The sequence below is a fragment of the Parus major genome, chromosome 3 (assembly GCF_001522545.3).
Source record: "Parus major isolate Abel chromosome 3, Parus_major1.1, whole genome shotgun sequence".
Lineage (NCBI taxonomy): Eukaryota > Metazoa > Chordata > Aves > Passeriformes > Paridae > Parus > Parus major.
Window position 1 is genome coordinate 17,424,994 of NC_031770.1, and position 19,868 is coordinate 17,444,861.

General features: G+C 42.1%; 1 protein-coding gene across 3 annotated transcripts; it reads left to right on the plus strand.

The window, feature by feature from the left end:
• The first annotated feature begins 1,207 nt into the window (after positions 1–1,207).
• AIDA (axin interactor, dorsalization associated) lies at positions 1,208–19,483 on the plus strand. Of its 3 annotated transcripts, XM_015621071.3 has the most exons (10): positions 1,208–1,261; positions 2,813–2,916; positions 3,196–3,250; positions 8,481–8,544; positions 8,982–9,088; positions 10,272–10,283; positions 12,976–13,098; positions 15,278–15,400; positions 15,858–15,975; positions 16,851–19,483. In XM_015621071.3, the coding sequence occupies exons 2-10, from the start codon at positions 2,902–2,904 to the stop codon at positions 16,945–16,947; spliced, it is 714 nt and encodes a 237-aa protein (XP_015476557.1). In that variant the 5' UTR covers positions 1,208–1,261; positions 2,813–2,901; the 3' UTR covers positions 16,948–19,483. The 3 variants fall into 3 exon arrangements, with proteins under 3 accessions (XP_015476557.1, XP_018861593.1, XP_018861594.1); XM_019006048.2 differs by lacking the exon at positions 10,272–10,283; XM_019006049.2 differs by lacking the exons at positions 10,272–10,283; positions 12,976–13,098.
• The last annotated feature ends 385 nt before the right edge of the window (positions 19,484–19,868 follow it).

Consider the following 19,868-nt stretch of genomic DNA (forward strand, 5'->3'; position numbering starts at 1 on the left):
ACCTTTGCATCCAGCTTGTGGAGGAGCTGTTTTTATACTGCCAGATTTAAAAGGAGAGAATGAGTTACAGGTGCCTATTTATACTTTCCTTATTTCATCTGGGGGGAAATTTAATTTGAATTTGAAAGTAAACCGCTTTTCATTATAGCTTCATTGTTGCTGGTTTTCTTGCCCTATAAATGTTCCACAGAGTATTTTGTGTTTTTATCTGGACCTTATTTCTGCAGATGGCCTGAGTTTTTCTTCACAAAAAGGTTTTAGTCAATGAACAAAGTTGTGATGGTCAGGAAAAATATGCTGGAGAGTTGTGATGTCACTTGATGTCACTAATAGAAGTCTTAACTCCTCCTCTCAGCTGTCAGTAGCATAAACAAATGTAACTTGTTGGAGCATCTTACTTTTTGAGACATAAAAGCTTGAAACTGTCTTCAAAGCAAGACTGCTTGCAATGGGCTATTCTGAAGTCCTTCTTCCTCTTCTACATTTTTAAATGAAAATGAGAAATTACTTCACAGTTCTGCTCACAGATGTTTTAGATTGAAACATCTGTGAGTTTCAATCTAACGAGTTTGAATTCAGGCATATATTGCATGATTCACTCAGAGTTTAAATATCTTAAAATCACAAAAATAGAGATTTATAAACATAATCCACCTTTAGACTTCCTCTCCCACCAAAACCCACAGGAGTGGGCTGTGTTTTTTCAGGGCTGAAATACTGGGCTGCAGTAATGTCTAATGTGGGTGGACTTGGTCTGCTGAGCTTGGGAGCCTGGTAGAGGAGCTGTATGTAGGCCTGGCTCCTGAAAGGGAAAATCAGCACAAACCACTCAGGTTCTCAGGAGGTAATACACTGCTTGGCTTGGAATTTTTTTTTTTTTTGCAGTCCCCTACCACCTGAGAGCAGTTGAATTTATAAACAGTTTATGATGTGATAGGCAATATTACAGTTTCTGCAGAGTGAATGACCCCCATCTGTGTTGTTGGGCTGTGGGAAGGGAGTTAAGTGGCAGATGTCTTTCATCTGTTGTGCTTTCAGCAAATCCTGCTTGCCTATAAAAAAAGCTTCTGGTGCTGAATGGTGTGGTACTGAACAATAGACCTGAAATCTTTGCTAAAAAGTGCAACTGTTTGTGTTTGCATACTTTAAAAATATCAGTCTGGACAAATACAGTTTCAGTACTTAATTATTTTATTTTCCCTTTCAGAAAACCATAGCTAAAATTGCAACATGCTTGGAACTGAGGAGTGCAGCTTTACAGGTATAGCTCTTTTTCCTTATTTCATACTTTAGCAGCAGGTAACTGTAGAGCTTTTTAAAATTTGTTTACTGTCTTCAGAAATACCCAAACTTCTGAAAATGGAGTGAACACTTGGAATTTCTAGGTTGTCATTGTGATGGCTCAGGTGGCTGCCTTAAAAAAGACTGCAAGTGCTTGTATGAACATCTATTAGTACTTATACAGGAATTTAGCTCCACATTTTGTGTCTTTGGTTCTTTGCCTCATTTTCATCCTTTGGGACTGTTTAGTTTCTTTTCCTAGCCTGTGTGCAAGGTTAAAAAGATCACCAGAATGACCCTTAAACTTATTCAATTGCTTCACAAATCATAATATACCACAAAGAAGAATGTGTGTGTAGAATAAAAATTATTTTTTAGCAGTCATGAAAACTGGCAGTGCTCTAGGAAAATGTGGGAAAATGATAATTTGTAATAACACTTTGGGCTTTTTTTCTAGACTGAAATTAGATGTCATGGGAGTGGATATCGTTTTTTTCTCAGCACATGCTTATCCCCAAAACAAAAAGCAAGTGAGAGAAATTTCCAAAAGGCCATGGATGGGGAAGGGATGAATCAAAGCTTGGGTTACTAGATTACCTCTTTGCCAAGAAAGAGTGATGACAGGCAAATTTTCTATCAAGTTACTCCCAGCAGCACTACCAAGTGCTTCATATTGCTGGATAAGGTGCTGCTTTCAGTTATCTGAAAGGCTGGACTTACAAGATGGGGGCTGACCAGTCTCAAGGCTGTGTAGAATTTGAAGAATTATTTGGTTACCTCTACCTGTTATTCTATTTTGAGCCAACCTGGGGTGTTTGAAGAGTGTTGCATTTGCTTGGAGTCCCTGTGACTTTGATGAGGGCCTGCATGTTCCACTATGGAACAGCTTTGTGTGTCAGGTCACATCTGGGAGCAGCACCAGAAGCTGCAGCCATGTCATAACCTGCCAAGCTGGAGAGATGGTGTTATGTAAGAACAGCCTTCCTTGCTGTTGATTCACCAGTAGTAAGTCAAGGATTTTGTAACCTTTTGAGAGGGTAAAAGTTTCTTGCATAACTTGGGGAGGTTATGGTTTCTTAGCAGAGGTTAAAGCAGTTAGTGAGAGTATCTTTTCCCACTCTCCTAACTTTAAGGATATAGCTGCTTTAGTATCCTTACACAGTCTTGCAGAAGGTACCTGTTCACTCTTGGACAAAATCAACGAAAAAACCTTGTTGGACCTTAAATGTTGAAAACAATGGGCAATCTTAAGGGGTGCCAAGGGTGCAATGACATAATAGGCAAGACCTGACCATGTACTCAGAGGAGAATGTCCAGTGGCAATCCTCTTATTTCCACTTCTTTTTATGCCAGCTCTGCCACTTATCTCAGAATAAACTAATCTTACCAAATTGTTGGTGAGCTACTTCAGAATAAAAAATTAAGAAACTTCTCCATTGAATTAGTAAGTCAGATAGGCTTACTGAGAACATGTATGTGCTACAGACAGAGGAGGAGAAAAGAAAGATGGGAATTCCTCTTCTATTTTCAGTGAGTTCTTGGCTGAGTTTTGTCAAGATCATCCTGTGTACTGTAATTTCTGCCAGTGTCACAATGTTGGACACATGTCTTGAAATGTGAATGTTCCAGTGTGCAGTAAGTAAGAATTTACAACTAGTTGGTTTAAAAATACTTACCTTGCATTAGAGCTTGGAATATTGGATAAGATTGTTCTTAATTAGTGAGAAGTAACATAGTCTCTGCCTCACCTGTGAACCTGCCTTTTGTTGGGGAGATTTCTTGGGGGGATGTAGCTTTGTAGTAACTTGGTGTGCTTGAGCAAAGGAAGCACCTTGCATGCTTATTCTGATATGGTACATCTGCATGAGAGGAAGATGCATCCCAAGATCTGACTCTTTCTTTGTACTGTCCTAGTCCACCCAGTCGCAGGATGAGTTTAAGCTTGAGGATCTGAAGAAGTTGGAACCAAGTAAGTGGTATCTTTGTATTTTGAGTGCCATTTATCATGACATCATGCATCATGCAAGCAGGACTACTGACTAACCGCATTGCAGCTCAACAGTGATGCTGGGTGTAGGACAGCAGACAAAACTTGATGTGTATTAAGGAATGTGAGTAATTGAAAAGTACAGTAACACAAATGCTTCAGGTAATATATTCATCATCATTTTCAAATAAGCAATTTGGGCACTGCTAATTTTTGCACAAAGCAGTATTTTAAGCTATCAGTAGTACATTATATAATTTACCTGCACATTTCTTATTTGAACTGTATTTCAATGCTTTGTGGTCTTCTTTCTTGCCGTATGACATTTATTTTTCCTTCTGAAAATATTTAACTTGTGCTCATGGTAGCCAATCACCTCCCACTGTAATGCTACCAGACCAACGAAGTTGAGAGTCAAAGTGAGGATGTGAGTCAGTCTTTGAAGGGTTTTGTGTGATGTTTTTTCCCCAGCTGATCCTGGGTCAGGTCTTGGTATGGCAATCCAGAAATAACTTTTTCATATAGGAAGTATCTATTTATCTGCTTCATTTTCCTTCCTGTAACACTGGCTGCTTTGTTCTCAAAGCATCCTTATGATTAGAGCTTCCACATCTACACAATATTATCCTGAATGTTAATGTTTCTTCAATTCTCAGGGAACAGGAAATGTGGAAGAGCTTCTTTCACACTGACTGAAGTTGGTTTTATTTTGCTTATAACACAATTGTAACATTAAGCAACATCTTGGGGAAAAATATGACGGGCAGGCAAGTGTTTCCCCTTCATGAGTAGGTTGAGCTTCTCTGCAGAGCATCCTACAAGGGAGCTTGTTAAGAAGTGGAGCACTGAGCTAAGCTTCCTAATATCTTTACCAAAATGTAGAGTCCAAATGCTCTTAAACTTTTCCCTGAAAGTGAAAAGTGAAGGTGTGTTACAAAACTGCTGAGTCTTATGGGTGAAGACCTTAACTCAGGAAAGGGTTTAACTGTGTGTTGGGATATTCGGTCTTCCTCACTCTACATGTTACATGTCTGCCCTCTGAATCCTCTGACTTGGGATTTTTCTGTATAGATACTGCTGCTCTCTGCTTACAAAGTATTTAAAATGTTGTAATCATTGAATGACTGTGGATTTTAGACTCCATTGTGCAAATGCCCTTTGAGTGACTGAATGATGGAAGAGAGACTGGAATCCTGTCCAAAATTTCAATTATGGTGCAACAGCCCAGTTGCTTATCTTGCCCTCCATCAGAGAATTGATTTTTAGCTGTCAAAAAAACTGCTCAGCAGTGTGAAGTGCATTCAGCCCACACCTCATACAACAAGCAACTATATTAAAACTGAGGAAGAGTGTGTGGCCATCAGTTTTCAAATACACTGAGTTATTTTCCTTGGAGGAGAACGGGTGCTTCTACAACAACAATCGAACATTGATGTTCCTAATGCTGCTGTCTTACTTGGATGGTTCTGGCCTCTTTCTCTCTGAATTGTGCCTTTGTTTTGTGGTTTTTAAGTGTATCTTGAATAGAGTAAATCTTAATCAGGCCAATACCAGCCATTTCATAAAATGCACCGTGAAGTGTTTTAATTTGCATGTTGTCAATTTTCTTTTGCATCCCACCAGAAAAAGCTAAAAAAATCTGGGCTGGCAATGCAAATAAGTGATTCCTTTGTTAGGTCAAGCCATTCCATGAGGGTGGAACAAAACCAGCTATTCATACAAAACAGCTATTCACACAATTTGGCTTGTTTTAATTACTTTTGTGCCTGAAGCTGTCAGAATGGTTTTGGTGTTGTCATAACAACCAGGGCCCTTAGATTTACTTTTTTTTTTTTCCCCTTAATCTTGTGTTGTCGAGTTCTAACTTTTCCTGCTTGAGCTTGCATTTCATGCAGCTTGGAAAGTGGAGCAGTTGGCTACTTCTGTTTGTTTATAGGATTTGTCACTGAATAGTTTGTGCTGGAATAATGCTACAGGAGGTTCCATACATACAAATAGTTCTTTTGAGGCTGCACTGTGTGAAGTCATTGTTAACACACTGGATCTCACAAATCCATTTCTTTGTGGAAGTTTATACCAGTGTTAGAATACACAGTACAAATGGATAGGCTGGGGCATCCCTTTTGCTTGGGTGATAATTATAAGACAAGTGGATACTGGGTTGTACTGGGGCGTGTGGTGCCTGAATTGTTTTATGTTGTCTATTCAAAAACAAGTCAGTACAGGTATCAGAAAAAATCACTGTCACAGAAAATCTAAGTGGACAGTGGTCTTTACTGAGTTAATGTGTCCTGACCTTCTGGCTTATGTTGATAATTTCTTTTGAAATCTTTCAAGAGAGAGCCAACTGCTAAAAATCAGGCTATGAGGATGGTGAAAGGCCTTGAGGGGAAGCCTTATGAGGAGTGGCTGAGGTCACTTGATCTGTTCAGGCTGGAGGAGACTGAGGTGAGACCTCACTGCAGTTACAACTTCCTCATGAGGGGCAGAGGAGGGCCAGGCACTGACCCCTGCTCTGTGATGACAGTGACAGGACCTGAGGCAATGGTCTAAAGTTGTCAGGAGAGGTTTAGGTTGGAGATCAGGAAAAGGTGCTAGACCCAGAGGGTGGTTGGGCACTGCTACAGGATCCCCTGGGAAGTGGTCACAGCACTTGCCTGACAGAGTTTAAGAAGTGTTGGGACAATGCTGTCAGGCTCGTGGTACGACCTTTGGGGTGTCCTGTGCAGGCCCAGGAGTTGGACTGTGATGATCCTTGAGGATCTCTTCCAACTCAGGAGATTCTGTGATTCTATGCAAAACGAAGTGACACTGTCCAAAGTCACAAAAGGAAGGACAACTTCTGCACAAGAGCCTGCAGAACAGTATTTTTAAAAGATTTCTGTTGGAAATGTAATATAGGTGGAGGCCATGATGCTGGGATCTACCCATTAATTGCACTTGTGGAGAATTTCCTGGGAATCATGTTCTCAAGCAGCAACATTGCAGAGGGGAAGGGCTCTTTCTCCCAGAGGTGAATTGTGGTCGTGAAAACAAAACAGAGATCCAAAAAAGCCCAAACCAACCTTTTGAAACTTGGATGTCTTACACAGCATTATAAGGGAGATTCCTGTTCATATTAACCTATTTGTTTTTTCCTGTGATCTGCTATTTTTATTTTAATCAACTGAAGCTTACGCTTGTGGTAGATGCAAAGAGGATTTTCCTTTTCCTCAAAGATTTATTGCTTAGGTTGTTTTTTTTTAGTGGCTTTGAATAAGTGTTTCACCAAGCTGAGTGTGGTGGACCTGCTGATTATCCTGTTGATCTTTAAAGGAGCACTTTAATTGCTGTGTGACAACTTTGCAAAATTATTTGCCATTGGTGGTGAGTCAAGAATTGAAAGCTTTTTAATAACTTGAGCCACAACTTTGTGCAGCAAGAGGTTCTGCTTCTGAGCTGAGCATTCAGCACCACATCTGTTCCTGGCAGGACAGGAGTGCTCAGCCTCAGGCAGGATTTTAGGTGCTGTAGAACTGTTTGCCTCTTGCCTGGGCTTTTGTCATTAGAGCTCTTTGGGCCCTCTAGTGATGCCTGAAGTGAATTACGAGGAGGGTTTTTTCAAGGGCTGCTCATAAGAGGACCTGGTTATTAGAAGAGAGGGGTCTAGCACTTACCAACCTTTGGAAAGCAGGAGAGGAGCTACTGTGACACCTGTCCCTTCTGTTTAATGTGCCTGTGATCTGTAGGAGATCTCACTTCACTGAGGTTTTCCTTTTGGGGTAGTTTCACTTTCTGTTTCTGATGTGATTTATCTCTCTGAGAGCTGGGGAATTCTGAGAGTAATAAAAATCCCCGTATTTTCCTGAACTTCAGCAGTGCTGGATGGTGACTGTCTGCTGTTGATCAGCTGCTTTTCTGGTGGGAAGTGGCTGTGATTCTTAAGATTCATGTTGAGATCTGCATTACTGGTCCATCAGAGCAGCAGAAGTCTGTGGAGAGAGAGACATGGCATCAGTTTTGTCTGTCATTACAGCTCTGACTGAAGGCACTTTAAACCTTTTTCTGTATTTATCTATTGTGTCTGGCTGGGATCAGGCACTGATTAACCTCTCATGTCATAGCACAGAAATCAGAAAAAAAAATCAGAATGAGTAAAGACTTGAAAGACTTTTTAGTTTCTTTATAGTTTCCCCGAGGGATAATTTATTCTTAGAGCATTCAGATATGGTGTCTGGTAAGCTAATGCAGGAGCCCAGGCTGGCTGATGGGAATGTGAAGGCAGACATGGAAGCTGTCTTGCACTGGCTGAGTTGTAGTGTGCTCAAGCAGAGGGGCCTGGCAATGGCTCCTTAAGCATAACTGGTATTTAAGTACCTCTTGGTATTTGTGTAATCTGAACATCGTTTGAAAAGAGTCTTGTTCTCATTCAGTAGTCTTAAGGGGAGAATTCCTCTTCTCAGAGATTGCTTATTGCAAAGTGAAGCTCTGTGAGGGGAGTCAGGGGTTTTTTCCTCTCTGCTCCCCCTACCAGTCTGGGATATTAATTTCCAATATAAATGGCAAAGGCATTCTCCATGGAATGCTAAAAGTATAGGCGATGTCTCTGGGGCTTGGTGCCCAGACATTGTACTTTATCTCACCTGAATTTCACCAATCTGCCCAGACATACAAGGGCAGATAAAAAGAAAACAAAGCCATCACCACCACCAAACAAAACCCCCTAAACACATGACTGAATAAGAAGAAAATCTCACCAAAGCTTTGTGTTAGCAGCACACTTGGTCTCCCATGGTGGTTGCCTGAATGTACACCCACATGTGCTGAAATGTGTCAGCTCTGGAGGTTTCAGTCTGTTTGGAGCTGATGCCAGTAGCACCACCCTGCTCTCAATGGCCACCAAAAATTGCTACCCTCACCCCGGAACTGTAGCTTTTTCTCATGAAGATTTTGGTTATTGCCACATTTATCTTCTCTATGTGGGTATGGTAGTAGTGATCTTGTACTGCAGTTGCAGTTCACCTGTCTGAATGTTATAGTGATATAGCTTTGATCATAGCTGTGCTGGTGTTTGAAATATGAGAGAAGAGGGGTGTTTTTTGTATAATCTGATAATTTTAAAAATATTATTATTTGTGTGTGAAGATGCTGTCAGAATGGACATAGCTGTACAAAGTAGTAGAATTAATGCTGGTTTATGACTATGGATTTTTATTTTTTCCCTTCTCTCCAGTCTTAAAGAATATCCTTACTTACAATAAAGAGTTCCCCTTTGATGTCCAGCCTGTCCCACTCAGGTAAGAGAGACCTTCTTGTACATTCATGTACAGATGTACCTGAAAGGGAGTATGGCCTGGACCTGGTGTGCATGTGAAACATTTCTAGAGCCATCTGCTTGCCAGACTGCTTTGTGTTAACTGGTTAATAAAAGAACTTCTGAATTCTGTTTGTCTAGGTACCACTAAAAATCAAGACTGTGCTTTTGGTAAAATCAGTACTTGGTACATCCCTACACCTCTCTGATCTTTCCAGTATCATATCCTGGCTTTAGGCTCTGTGCTTTCTATTGCTCTGAGCTCCTGCAACTTCTGTCAAAGTCTGTAGGTAGAGGTAGAAGTTAAGAAGTATGAAATGACATTAAAGAGTGTTGTCCATGCTCAGATGCTGGCTTGTGAATTGACAGCCAGGTGATGAGTGAGTGTTGGTCTCATTTCTTGTTTCTTTTGTTTTACAGGAAGATTTTAGCACCTGGAGAAGAGGAACACTTAGAGTTTGAGGAGGATGACGAGGAAGGAGGAGCTGGAGCAGGGTCTCCAGACTCTTTTCCTGCTAGAGTTCCAGGTAGGGGCACATACAAGCCTTGCCATACCAGCCTCTGTAGCATCTCTGAGTTCTGGCTCTAAAAAGCTTATTTTTCCACCTGTGATTTGAAAAGTTTGGTTGGGAAGCTACATGCTCATGTAAACAAACCCTAATGCTGTACAGGAGAACCACAAGGGTGGCCAGGGAACTTTTTTTTCAGCAAACAGTATCTTTCTGTGAAACAGTTGTATGGAGAACCTGTGAGGGTGGTACTATCTACCTCAAATAATTAGCCTTTAATCCTGACTCAGTTATTTTCATCCTGTGCACTTTAACTATGTGAAGCATTTCAGATGTGTTCAAATGTAAATTGTGGCAATGTTTCTGCTGCAAGGAGTAGCACATCCTCCTAGGGATGTGAGAAGTTGTTGCTTCTTATTTTTGTGTTGCATTGTTTGGTGAGACAGTGGCTTAGAGTAAAGCCAGGCTGTGAGAGCAGAAAGAGCGGGTTTTGGTTTTAAAGGCTTAAGTCCTTGTCCATGTGAAAGCACTTGTAGAACTGGATATGCCAACAGATTCTAGAGGTCTTCCTGTAGCTTCAGGTTTTGATAGTTTAAATGTTGCAACAGAGGTTCTTTAGGTTCCTGGTGTAATTTCTTTGCAGAAGAAATAAGTTTCTAGTTTCAGAGCTAGCTGGCAAATTCTGTATTTCAGAAATGAGATAACAAGTAAGGAAACCAGTGCTGGAATAATGATCAAAAGAGCTGGGGTGTTGCATTACTTATGCCTGGAGACAACAGACGATATTCAGATGTGGTCCCAAGCACAGTGCTGAATATGGCCCTTGCAGGCTGACCTGATGTGGACATGCACAGTCTACACCTGTTCATGCCAAACTCCCACAAAGGCTATAATATCTTGTGATATTGATTGCTGACATTTGCTGTCTCGATCCTTGTTATTCATCATGTTAAATCCATTTATGGAGATGTCTTCTGTCTCCCAAGGAAAGCAGGAAGTCTCAGACAAAAGCAGTTTGCAGCCCTGGGGTGAGCCTTATGAGTAAAGTGAACTTCAGCTATCAAACTGACAGAGTTGTGTTGCACTCCTTGCTTTGATGTGCCTTTAGTCCATAGTGTGTGACTGTACTGTCTAACTGACCATGGTCTTGTCTTCTCCATGCACGGCTTCGTTATCACATTGCCCCATTCATCTAACCCAGGAGCCAACAAAGGTATGAGAACCTTTTAGTATGTACAGTAATTTCTGTGCTCATGTTCATGTAGCTGTGGTCTTCTGCATGCAGCTCTTAGTCCTTGCAACACAATATTTGGTAACAATCACAGTACTGGGAACCTATCTGTTAGTCTTCATTTGTCTTCAGTGTGGAGAAAAGGGAAGGCCGTGTTTGTTGATTCAAACAGCTCTCCTAGAAGTCTTGCTGTACTAATGAAGAAGTTCTGGTTTGTGGTGTAGCCAAGGGTAGGTGTAGCTGGATTTTATTTACTGGAATACACATTTTATGGGAAATCTTACACAAAGATGATTTGTGTAGTTGGACTTCTGTGCTGTGTGGAGCTGAACTGACCAATGGCTTGCTGCCTCAAAGGTTTCCTGCCTTTCTACTGATTATATATTATTTTTTTCCAGTGCTGTGCTCTTCTGTGAGCCATTTCACTTCGTGAGCCCAGCAGGAGACTCAGCCCTTTTTTTCTCTTTCTCTGAACTGGGATTTGGGAGGGGAGAGCCTGAATGGCTTGTGTTGGTGGCAGTGGGCTGCTGGGTTGGCTCACTGTCTGTCCCTGAAACCCACTTGGAGGAGGACACTTCCTTCATTTGCAGATGCTCCCATCCCCCTCTGGCACAGATGCCCTGTGGTTGTGTCTGGCATGGCTGCACTTTTCTCCTGAAAGGCCTCAGTTGGGAGCCTGCTCAGGAGCCCAGGCTGTGGTGGCAGGGAGGGGTGTAGTGCCCAGCCCAGGAAAGCTGTACCACAGAGAGGGCACTGTCACCTACTGTGGCTGCTGGGTGAAGTGGCTGCGGAGCCCCAGGCCTGCCTGGGGCTGTGGCTCATGTGATATGGATCACAGTCAGCTGCTCTAGTACACTGCTGGCTTGGCTGCTCCTCCTGCTAGGGCAGGAAGGAAACAGTGTTCCTTGAATACTCTGTCCTACTCTTGTCTCCTGGAAGTGAGCTTGACCCTTCTGTCCGTTGCAACTCTGCAATTTCACACATTCTGGAAAACATTCTTCAAGAACAGAATCATTTCTCTTAACCCACTATTTTTATAGTAAACACCAGGCTGAGGCATCTTTCAGGTGATTTTTCTATCAAGTACAACATCACCTAGTCCCATGGAGTGATGCACAGGAAAGCTGAAGGCTGCAGTTGTTCCTGGCTCTTGGGGGCCATGCTGCTTTTAGGAGACAACTGAGATATGGTGAAGCAAAGGTTTGTGCCAAAGAGAAGACAGGCTTGCTTCTGCCTTCACTTAGATTGAAATAAGAGCTCTATATCTGAACATCTCTTCAGGAAAGAAACAGAAAGATTAACTAGAGCATGAGCTGCTTTGCAGAAATGAGGGCTCTCTACCAAGTTTGCTCTCTAACATTTCTCCCTGCAGTCAGAAGCCTGTCCCATTGCTCAGAGCAGTGGGCTGAGCTCTGCTGTGCTGTGTTGGGAGGTGTCTGCAGACACGGTGGTTTTCAGGCCCTGAGTCTCCTCAGGACAGGAAATACAGAAACACACAGCATCAGAGATGGGAATTCAAGTCTTGCATGTGATCCTGAGAAGGGGATTGGATGCAGGAACGGTCATGAAATCTTGCTGAAGCTGTGCCTGTAGTTCTCAGAGCAGAATGCAAGGTCCCTCTTGCAAAGCTAATCTCTCGTAAGACAAAATCTTTGTGGTTCCACAGCTCCTTAAGAAGATGAGAGGGAAAAATTGTGTCGAAAAATCCCCCGTATTGGACTTGTCAAAGGAAATTATTACATTGCTTAGATCTCAAGCCTTAGGATAACTTCTTTTTTTCATTAGAAAACCGAAGCTTTAACTCAAACTTTCCCATGAACCTGAGTATTTTCTGTCCTGGTGCTTGTTCATCCAGTAGGGAAGAAGGGCTTGAAGTGTGCCAGTTTCTGCTAAATTCAGCATGAAGTAACCTACTCCATGTTTGATGACAGAATATCATGACTTTTAGTGAGTTTGAACAGTCTGGATTTCTTGCCAACTGCACTGTCTTCCTCAGCAGTGTGAGGATTCATTTATACTGAAGACCACCAAGTTTTGATGCTAAATATTCTTAATGCAGAGCTGTGAACTTCCTTTAGGCAGAAGGGAACTTGGGGTATGCAAACACTTACTTCCCCCCCGCCCCCTTTAGGTAGTGGCCAGTAGAACTTACTTAAGCATCAGTTTTCTAGTTCCCTTATTTGCTATGCAATTTCCAACAATGCCATTTTCCTCCTCAATCTCCTAGTCTAAATGTTCAATGTGGTGCCAGGTCATGTTCAGTGGGGTGGGAGTCCTGGTCAAGTGTCTAAACCTCCTGAAATTGCAGATTGTAGCCTCCCAAATTTAATCCTCAAAAATGATATCAATTGAGTTCCATGAATGGGTTATTCTGCGTAACAGCAAGAAATAACACTTTGAACAATGCTTCCCTCTATTCTTATGGCATTAGCTTTTTTATCAGTTGATTTGACTTGAGGCAGTCCTGGGTTTTTTCTGGGAGAGCTTTGAAATCTGTCAAAGGATGTTGTGTGTCTGTGCACAGACATTCCCATAGTGCTATATACTACTGGGTTAGGAATCTTGAGAGTTTGAGCCCCCTAAGAAGAGCATCTTCTCTGAGAGAAGAAGGGACAAGTGAGGCCTCTGCTGTGAGATGACACCAAGGGTTAATAATATGCTTTACTCTTTCCAGGTACTTTATTGCCCAGATTGCCATCTGAACCCGGGATGACGTTACTCACCATCAACATAGAGAAAATTGGTCTGAAAGATGCTGGGCAGTGCATTGATCCTTACATCACAGTCAGTGTAAAGGGTAATGATTTCTGTTCTGCCTCCTCAGTGATGCTTTGGAGAGTGCATTTTCTGAAAGCTCTATTGATTTTTCAGCCTGCCGGGAAAAACATTTGTTGGCACTTCTATTGTGGATTTAAGGCTTCTGCTTTAATCAAGGGTGGAAAAATTCTGTATTTGACAGCTACTGGGAGGTGAATCTCTGCAGGATACTCTTCTCTTTGTGCACTCAGGGGTGGCTTTTCTATGCTGAGAGCTGAGTGACTTTGCCCTACTTCTCCATCACGGCTTCTACAGCTGACTCCTGAGTACAGATCTGCTTGGACTGTGTGTACTCCCCACACATACTGGTCTTTGGGGATTCTGGAGGTGGGGAACCACAGCCCACTGACTCCATTCTTGCCCTCTCATTAAACTAAATTTGTAGCAATACAAATATAATCTTACCAGGGCTTGAGGTTTAGATGGATGGATGCTGGGAAGCAAATCTTGCAAGTGAAATAAAAAATGTGTTAGCCTGGCTAGTGAAATGCTTCAGCCAAAGCATGGTATGCTGAGAGCCTCCATAAATCTAGGAGAACCTCTCTGTCTGTCCAGGATAGGCAACATTAGGATTTCTCTGTTTCAGGTGGTAACATAATTGGTGTCTCTTAAAGCTGACTTTTTTGCTATTCACACTCTTTCTAGTGGGAGTATCTCTGTCCCCCATTTTGCATTTCTCAGCAGGAAGCCCCTGTAGTCAAAGCTGCTTACCCTTGTTCTGCTTTAATTCAGCTTCTCTTTACAATCTTTGTAGGCAGATGATTTTTTTTTGTTTATCATGTAAAAATCTGTAGCTGAGCCAATATCCTCTAGTTATTTTTAGTTGTGATAATGACCTTGAATGTGTCCTCCTGAGATGTGCTATTGGATACTAACTGTAAGGACGAAACACTTGTCAGATGTGTGATCAGTGCTTCTTCCACCAGATGTCCTCTGGCAGGAGGAAGGTTCACAGCATCAAATATCCCTTGAATACTTACCAGGGCTTGGAAAGCAAACATTCCTTGTTCCTTGCCACTCAAGTGTTTGTCTCATTGTACATCGCTAAAACTGCTGCTGTAGCTCTCATTTCCCTTCTGGAGCTAAGGGAGACTCTGTATTGCTGGGCTTGCTTTCCCAACAAGTCTGTGTTAACATGATGCTCCATTTCCAAACTCATTTACCTCTAAATGATGGCTGCCAAGTAGTGAGGTAGAAAATAAGATCAAAAAGTGAGTGTGTGGGCAGGGTATGGCTGAGTCTGCTTATGCTTTTGATATTTTTATTTCCCAAGATTTTTGGTCAGGAAAAGTAACTCTGAGGACTCATCTTGACACTGTTAGGAGCCTGAAGACATTTAGTATCTGATTTCCTCGGTTTTAAACCAAGCTGTTCTTTTGCAGGTTTGGAGAGATGTTTGTTCTTGATGCAGCATTAGCAATCCTAGCCCATGTCCTGGATGAGGGGAATCACTGGTACTCCATCCAGGGCCTCCGCCTGTGCTCCAAGCACATCCGCACTCCATACCTGTAACATTGTAACCTGGCCACATTGTTAGCAACTTCCTCTGCCACACGGAAAGGGATCGAGAATGAGAGGAAAGACAGAAGACAAATGTACCCCTGGAAACAGCAGAGGTTTAGTGAGAAACAAGATTGGCTGTGCCAGAGCAGCAAAACCACGGGCTGGTGCTGAGATCTGGAGTCCAACTCGTGGCCCTACAATACCTTTGTGGAAAACCCAAGAGGAATAATGCTTGTTGTGTCTAGGGACAAAGCAGGGCATACACAGGATGTGTGAGCTGTGCCCTGCAGACCCTGTATGGAGGGCAGCCTTTGGTGTGTATCCCACTTGGGCTGGAGCTCTGCTGGAGTCCTGTGTGCACAGGGAATGGAATCTTGCTGACAGCAGAAAGAAATGCACTCTTAAAAATAAAAAGAGGGATAATTCCAATTTTTTTAACTGAAATATTGCTAGAACTTTAGTTGCTTTTGTGTGGTACTCAGAAAGAAAATTAAGTGATTGTGAAGGGGTATGATTGCCCCTTTTTTAGGTTTTGTGGAAACACAGGTGTGGATTAACTTTTTGTGGCAGGATAAGGAGAGATTTATAAATCTCTTAAAACTGAACCTTAAAGTCTGAGAAGCTTCTGCCATTCTCATGCTGTTTCTTTCCTGCAGATTTGAATGGGATAGATCTGACTCCTGTGCAAGATACTCCTGTGGCTTTGAGGAAGGAGGACACGTATGTCCATTTTAACGTGGACATTGAGATTCAGAAACACATTGAAAGATTAACAAAAGGTATGTGGTACCAGAGACCCAAAAAAAGGGCCCAGGAGCTTTGGGAGCACAAACACTGGGCTGCTCCTGAGCTGGTGCTGCAGGGCTCCAGATCTAGACAAGGATAAAAATAGACCTCTGCATCCTGTCCCTTTCAAATTGGTCATTGGGATGGCTTGCAGGCAAGGGAGAAATGAAAAGAGATAAAAACAGAGCAGTCTGCTCTGCTACACAGGTATTGAGTTGCTTTATCACATGCTTAGTCATTGGTACCTGGGTGTGAGCAGTGGAGTGAGGAGTTTAAACTGTTAAGAGTGTGATGAGCATTTTAAGAACACAGTGGAGCTTTTGAGTAAATAAGAGAAATGTGGGAGGTAATTCCCTTCAATTTAAGTAGAACAACTTAATGGCAGATAAGTTTTCAGATAACAATTATGACTAAGACTTAACTTTTCTGTTCAACCATTTTTCCCCCTAGGTGCAGCTATTTTCTTTGAATTCAAACACTACAAGCCTAAGAAAAGGTTTACTAGCACCAAGTGCTTTGCTTTCATGGAGATGGATGAAATTAAACCTGGGGCAATTGTTATAGAACTGTAAGTGACTCACAATTACAGATGACACTGACAGAGGAAATGAACCAGCCTTCAGCTACAATGTGTGGCTTGTTGTATTAAGGAAGGTTTCTTGGACTCATTAGATTGACTTCCATAAGGAATATTTCATTTTTAATAAAGAGGGGAAGATAAAATGCTTTTAGGCAAGTAAGATGGTTAGAGACTCCTCTCAGAAACTAGACCAGTTTCCAAATAAAATGCTGGTGTTTGTAATTTAATGTTGTATGAATTTAATGAAGTCTGTAGGGGAGATTTTAATTTGGAGCTTAGCCTGAGTGTCAGATCTGCTATATCTAAAAAAAAATTAATCAACTCAGTCTTTTGGTACAGAACTCTGTAAAGGAAATTTGATTTGAGGCATGAGATAGCAATTTGCAATTAACTTTGTGAACATTTCAAAGCAGTATTGAGTGGTTGTGGTGTGCATCCTCTCCTTGCTGAGTGGCTGAAGGTCTGAGGGAGGAGTCTGAGGATTGGGGTTTGTTTTTTTACTCAAGAAGAGGGTGAATCTTGCAATTCTTGGAAAAGTGCTTAGTCTGTGCTAGCTAGAGTACTTCTGAAGTACTGACTGATACTGGGTCTCTCCTACAATCAAGATTATTATGTTGGGAATCTCCTTACAAAAATATTATGTTAATTTACATATTGAAATTTTTCTTCTGTTAAAATAATCATCCGGAGAAAATACCATTTCTTCCTGTACATCTACTCATTACTGTTGCTTCCATCAAGCCTTGTCAGATTATTTAAAAGATGAGGGTAATAAGATCTGTACAGGATGAGCTTTCTAGTTTGCCTTCATCTTCCTGCACAGCCATTAGTGCTTGGATTAATGCATTTTCTTGTGGTTACAGGTACAAAAAACCCACTGACTTTAAAAGGAAGAAATTGCAACTGTTGACCAAGAAACCACTTTATCTTCACCTCCATCAAACATTGCACAAGGAATGACCCCAGTCGTGAGACCTCTGTGAACTGAACCACAAGTCCTGGTAGCTGTGTAGTAGCCTTAGGCTCCGAAGGGCAGGAAGACGACTCTGTTCATGCCAGTAGGTCACACGAGACCATCACCCACTGCACAGCACTACTTCAGGGGCAGGGACAAGCCCACCATGCAAGTGCAAGATTTTTTTCAGTAACTTCCAGCTACAGGTTTTTCCAAGAGCCCTGATGTAGGTTGACTGCTTTTCCTAAGTTTGCTGTTTATCACTTTCTATCTTTAACCATTCTTCTCCTTTTGCCTCAAGCTCCCCCTGAGGATGGAGAGTGCCCCTTTGCCAAACCTGCAGCAATAAAGATGTGGCAGGCCTACTAACTGTTTACACTGCTGTGCTATTGTAGTTCCTCTCATCTGCATTTCACAGTCCTCTGGAGTGAGCAGGGTGACAGAAGACTGGGAGAAGGACGAGGTGGGCTGGGAAGGAGCTTGAGGTACTGCAAGTGCTTTGAAGTGAGGGAGCGGAGGACGCGGGTCAGGTGGGTGGCCACAAGTCCCTGTGGTCAGGTCAGGAGGAGGACAACTGCAGATGAGAACTGAACTATGATTTAATAGCCTTGCCTGAGTTTTGGATGCATGTAACAATCCTTTTAATCACTGTTACTCCCTAATAGAGCTATTCTTTTCTGTTACCTTGTCACAGAGTGGTTTGCAAAGGTGGGTGGGGGATAGAGAGGCGTTCTCCAGGGCTTTGGTCCCGGTGGCAGTGGGCATTTTGCCATTTCAGTGACAGCAGGACAGGCCCTCAGTGCTGAAGTGTCAATTTTCCAGAGCTTTGTATAAAGTAGGTCTGGCTAGCAGGCTGACCCACCTTTTACATGAAACTGCTGTTCTTATGGAAACTGATTGTATGCAGTTTTCTGCATATTTTGTGCAAGTCTGGAAATTTACTCAAAAAATTACCTTTTTATGTAAGTAGATAGGATTATCATTTATTTTCTATATTTTTGATTTGGTGTGTTATAAGCTGCAGGACATTGGCTTATTATGACACACTTGCATTCACCTTTTGACCTGAAAAAGGGACAGAAGTAGAACCCAGTCAAATCTTTCATATATTTGCGTGGATATTTAATATGATACTTTATGGTTTGATAAACTTCTTGCATATCTAACTAGTGCCTGAATACTCTGCTATGCTAACTAAAGACCCAGCTCCCAGAATAGTGTCAGTTATTTTAAGCAGCCTGGATGCAGGTGTATCATCCATCTCTCTTTTCTGTTGCCTCACCCCAAGACGTTACATCACGTGTTAAGGGAAGGGATGTTACTTTTCCTCATGCTGTTTGTCTGTCTCCACTCAGCTATTCAGCATTTTTAGCTTTACCATATTGATTAGGATAAAAAGCTGGTTTTGAATGTCCTAATCTTCTTGCCTTTCTTTGCTCTGGTATGACTAGGGATGACATTATTTAGGTGTTACAACAAAAGTCAGCAACACTTTCTCAAATTCCACTGCTGGTTGGAGGGGAAAAAGCGCAGTTGAATTGTCCTATTTATGGGTCTTTACAATATCCCACTTGTTTTAAAGCTGATGGATGACCATCAAGATATCCCTGTGAGTTATGGAAACACCTCTGAATGCAGCAGTCTGGACACCAGACTAAAGGAGGATACCTACTGTTAAAAACCAAATACAAATCATCCTCTGAACTCTGCAAAAGGACAGAGCAAAGGATTAATCTGTGGTTGCAACTAAATCTGAGCTTGGCTCATTTACCTGTCAGTGGTCCCTGGCTGGCTCAGGACTCGTTCTGACTGAGGAATTGCAGGATCTGAGTGCCCCTGAAAGGTGGAAGGGCAGGTTCTGGAGTTCAGTCCAGCTCTGCCATCCAGGGTAAGCACTGCAGTTGGCTGTGTGTGTCCAGGGTGAATGCTGGTGCATCCAGAGGGAGATTCCATCCAACTTCTGTTACTATTAGCAAGGATGGGCAAGGGAGGAGACACTGACCCTCACAAAGGCTTGTATGCGGAAGGAAAGATGCTGAACTTGGAGAACTTGACTTTTAATCATGGATATTCATCAGCGTGTGTATCATCAGCCACCGTGCAAACTGAAATACTGTCCCTTGAAGTACAAACCCATCGTTTCTGCTGCTTACCTGGACCCTTCCCCAGCTTGTAGATGTCTGTATTAATGCCAGTTATATGAAATGTCAATTTTGAAGTATTTTTTGTTAAATACACAAGTAGAGCTTTGTATTTAACGGATTGTGAATTAATGTCTGTTGAGTGTGAAATACCATTTTTAAAGTTGCTTCTATCCCTTGCTTTTTTTTCTGTGAACCGTCTCAGTGCCAGGACTGCTGCTGCACACACCACAGGCTTCGGGATTGTTTTATGCTTCAGTGATGTTCCAGCTTGTCTTTCATCTGAAATCTAAAGCTTTACACTTGTACTGTAAGAATGTAGCACCTAGATGGCAACTTTAATGGCTGCTTGTACTCTGGCAGTAAAGCTGTAATGGCCTCCCAGTAGGGTTTTTTATTATTTTGCACTGTTTCCCTTTTTTCCTCCCTCAGGCTGCCTTTTGGACAGAGCACTTGTGAGAAACCTTACTCACTGAGACAGTCAAAAGCCTGCTATTCCAAATGCTTGCACTAACACTTGAACTGCAAGTGTAGGGTGTGTTTTTGAGTGATTCAGTGATGGCAGCTGCAGTAGATGTTTACATGGTTTACATACCCCAACTCTGCTTTACAGAAAGCTACTTTCTTTTCTGATGGAAGGAGAAAAAGCTCTCCAAATCCAGCCTTTCCTCTTAAAGAAAATGAATTGCTCTTAACCCTGAGGAAGATGAAAACTCGGCTCTCAAACTTCATGTGATGCTGTGAGGTCCTCTTGAAAGCAGAAAGCAATCAGGGAAGTTCTAAGT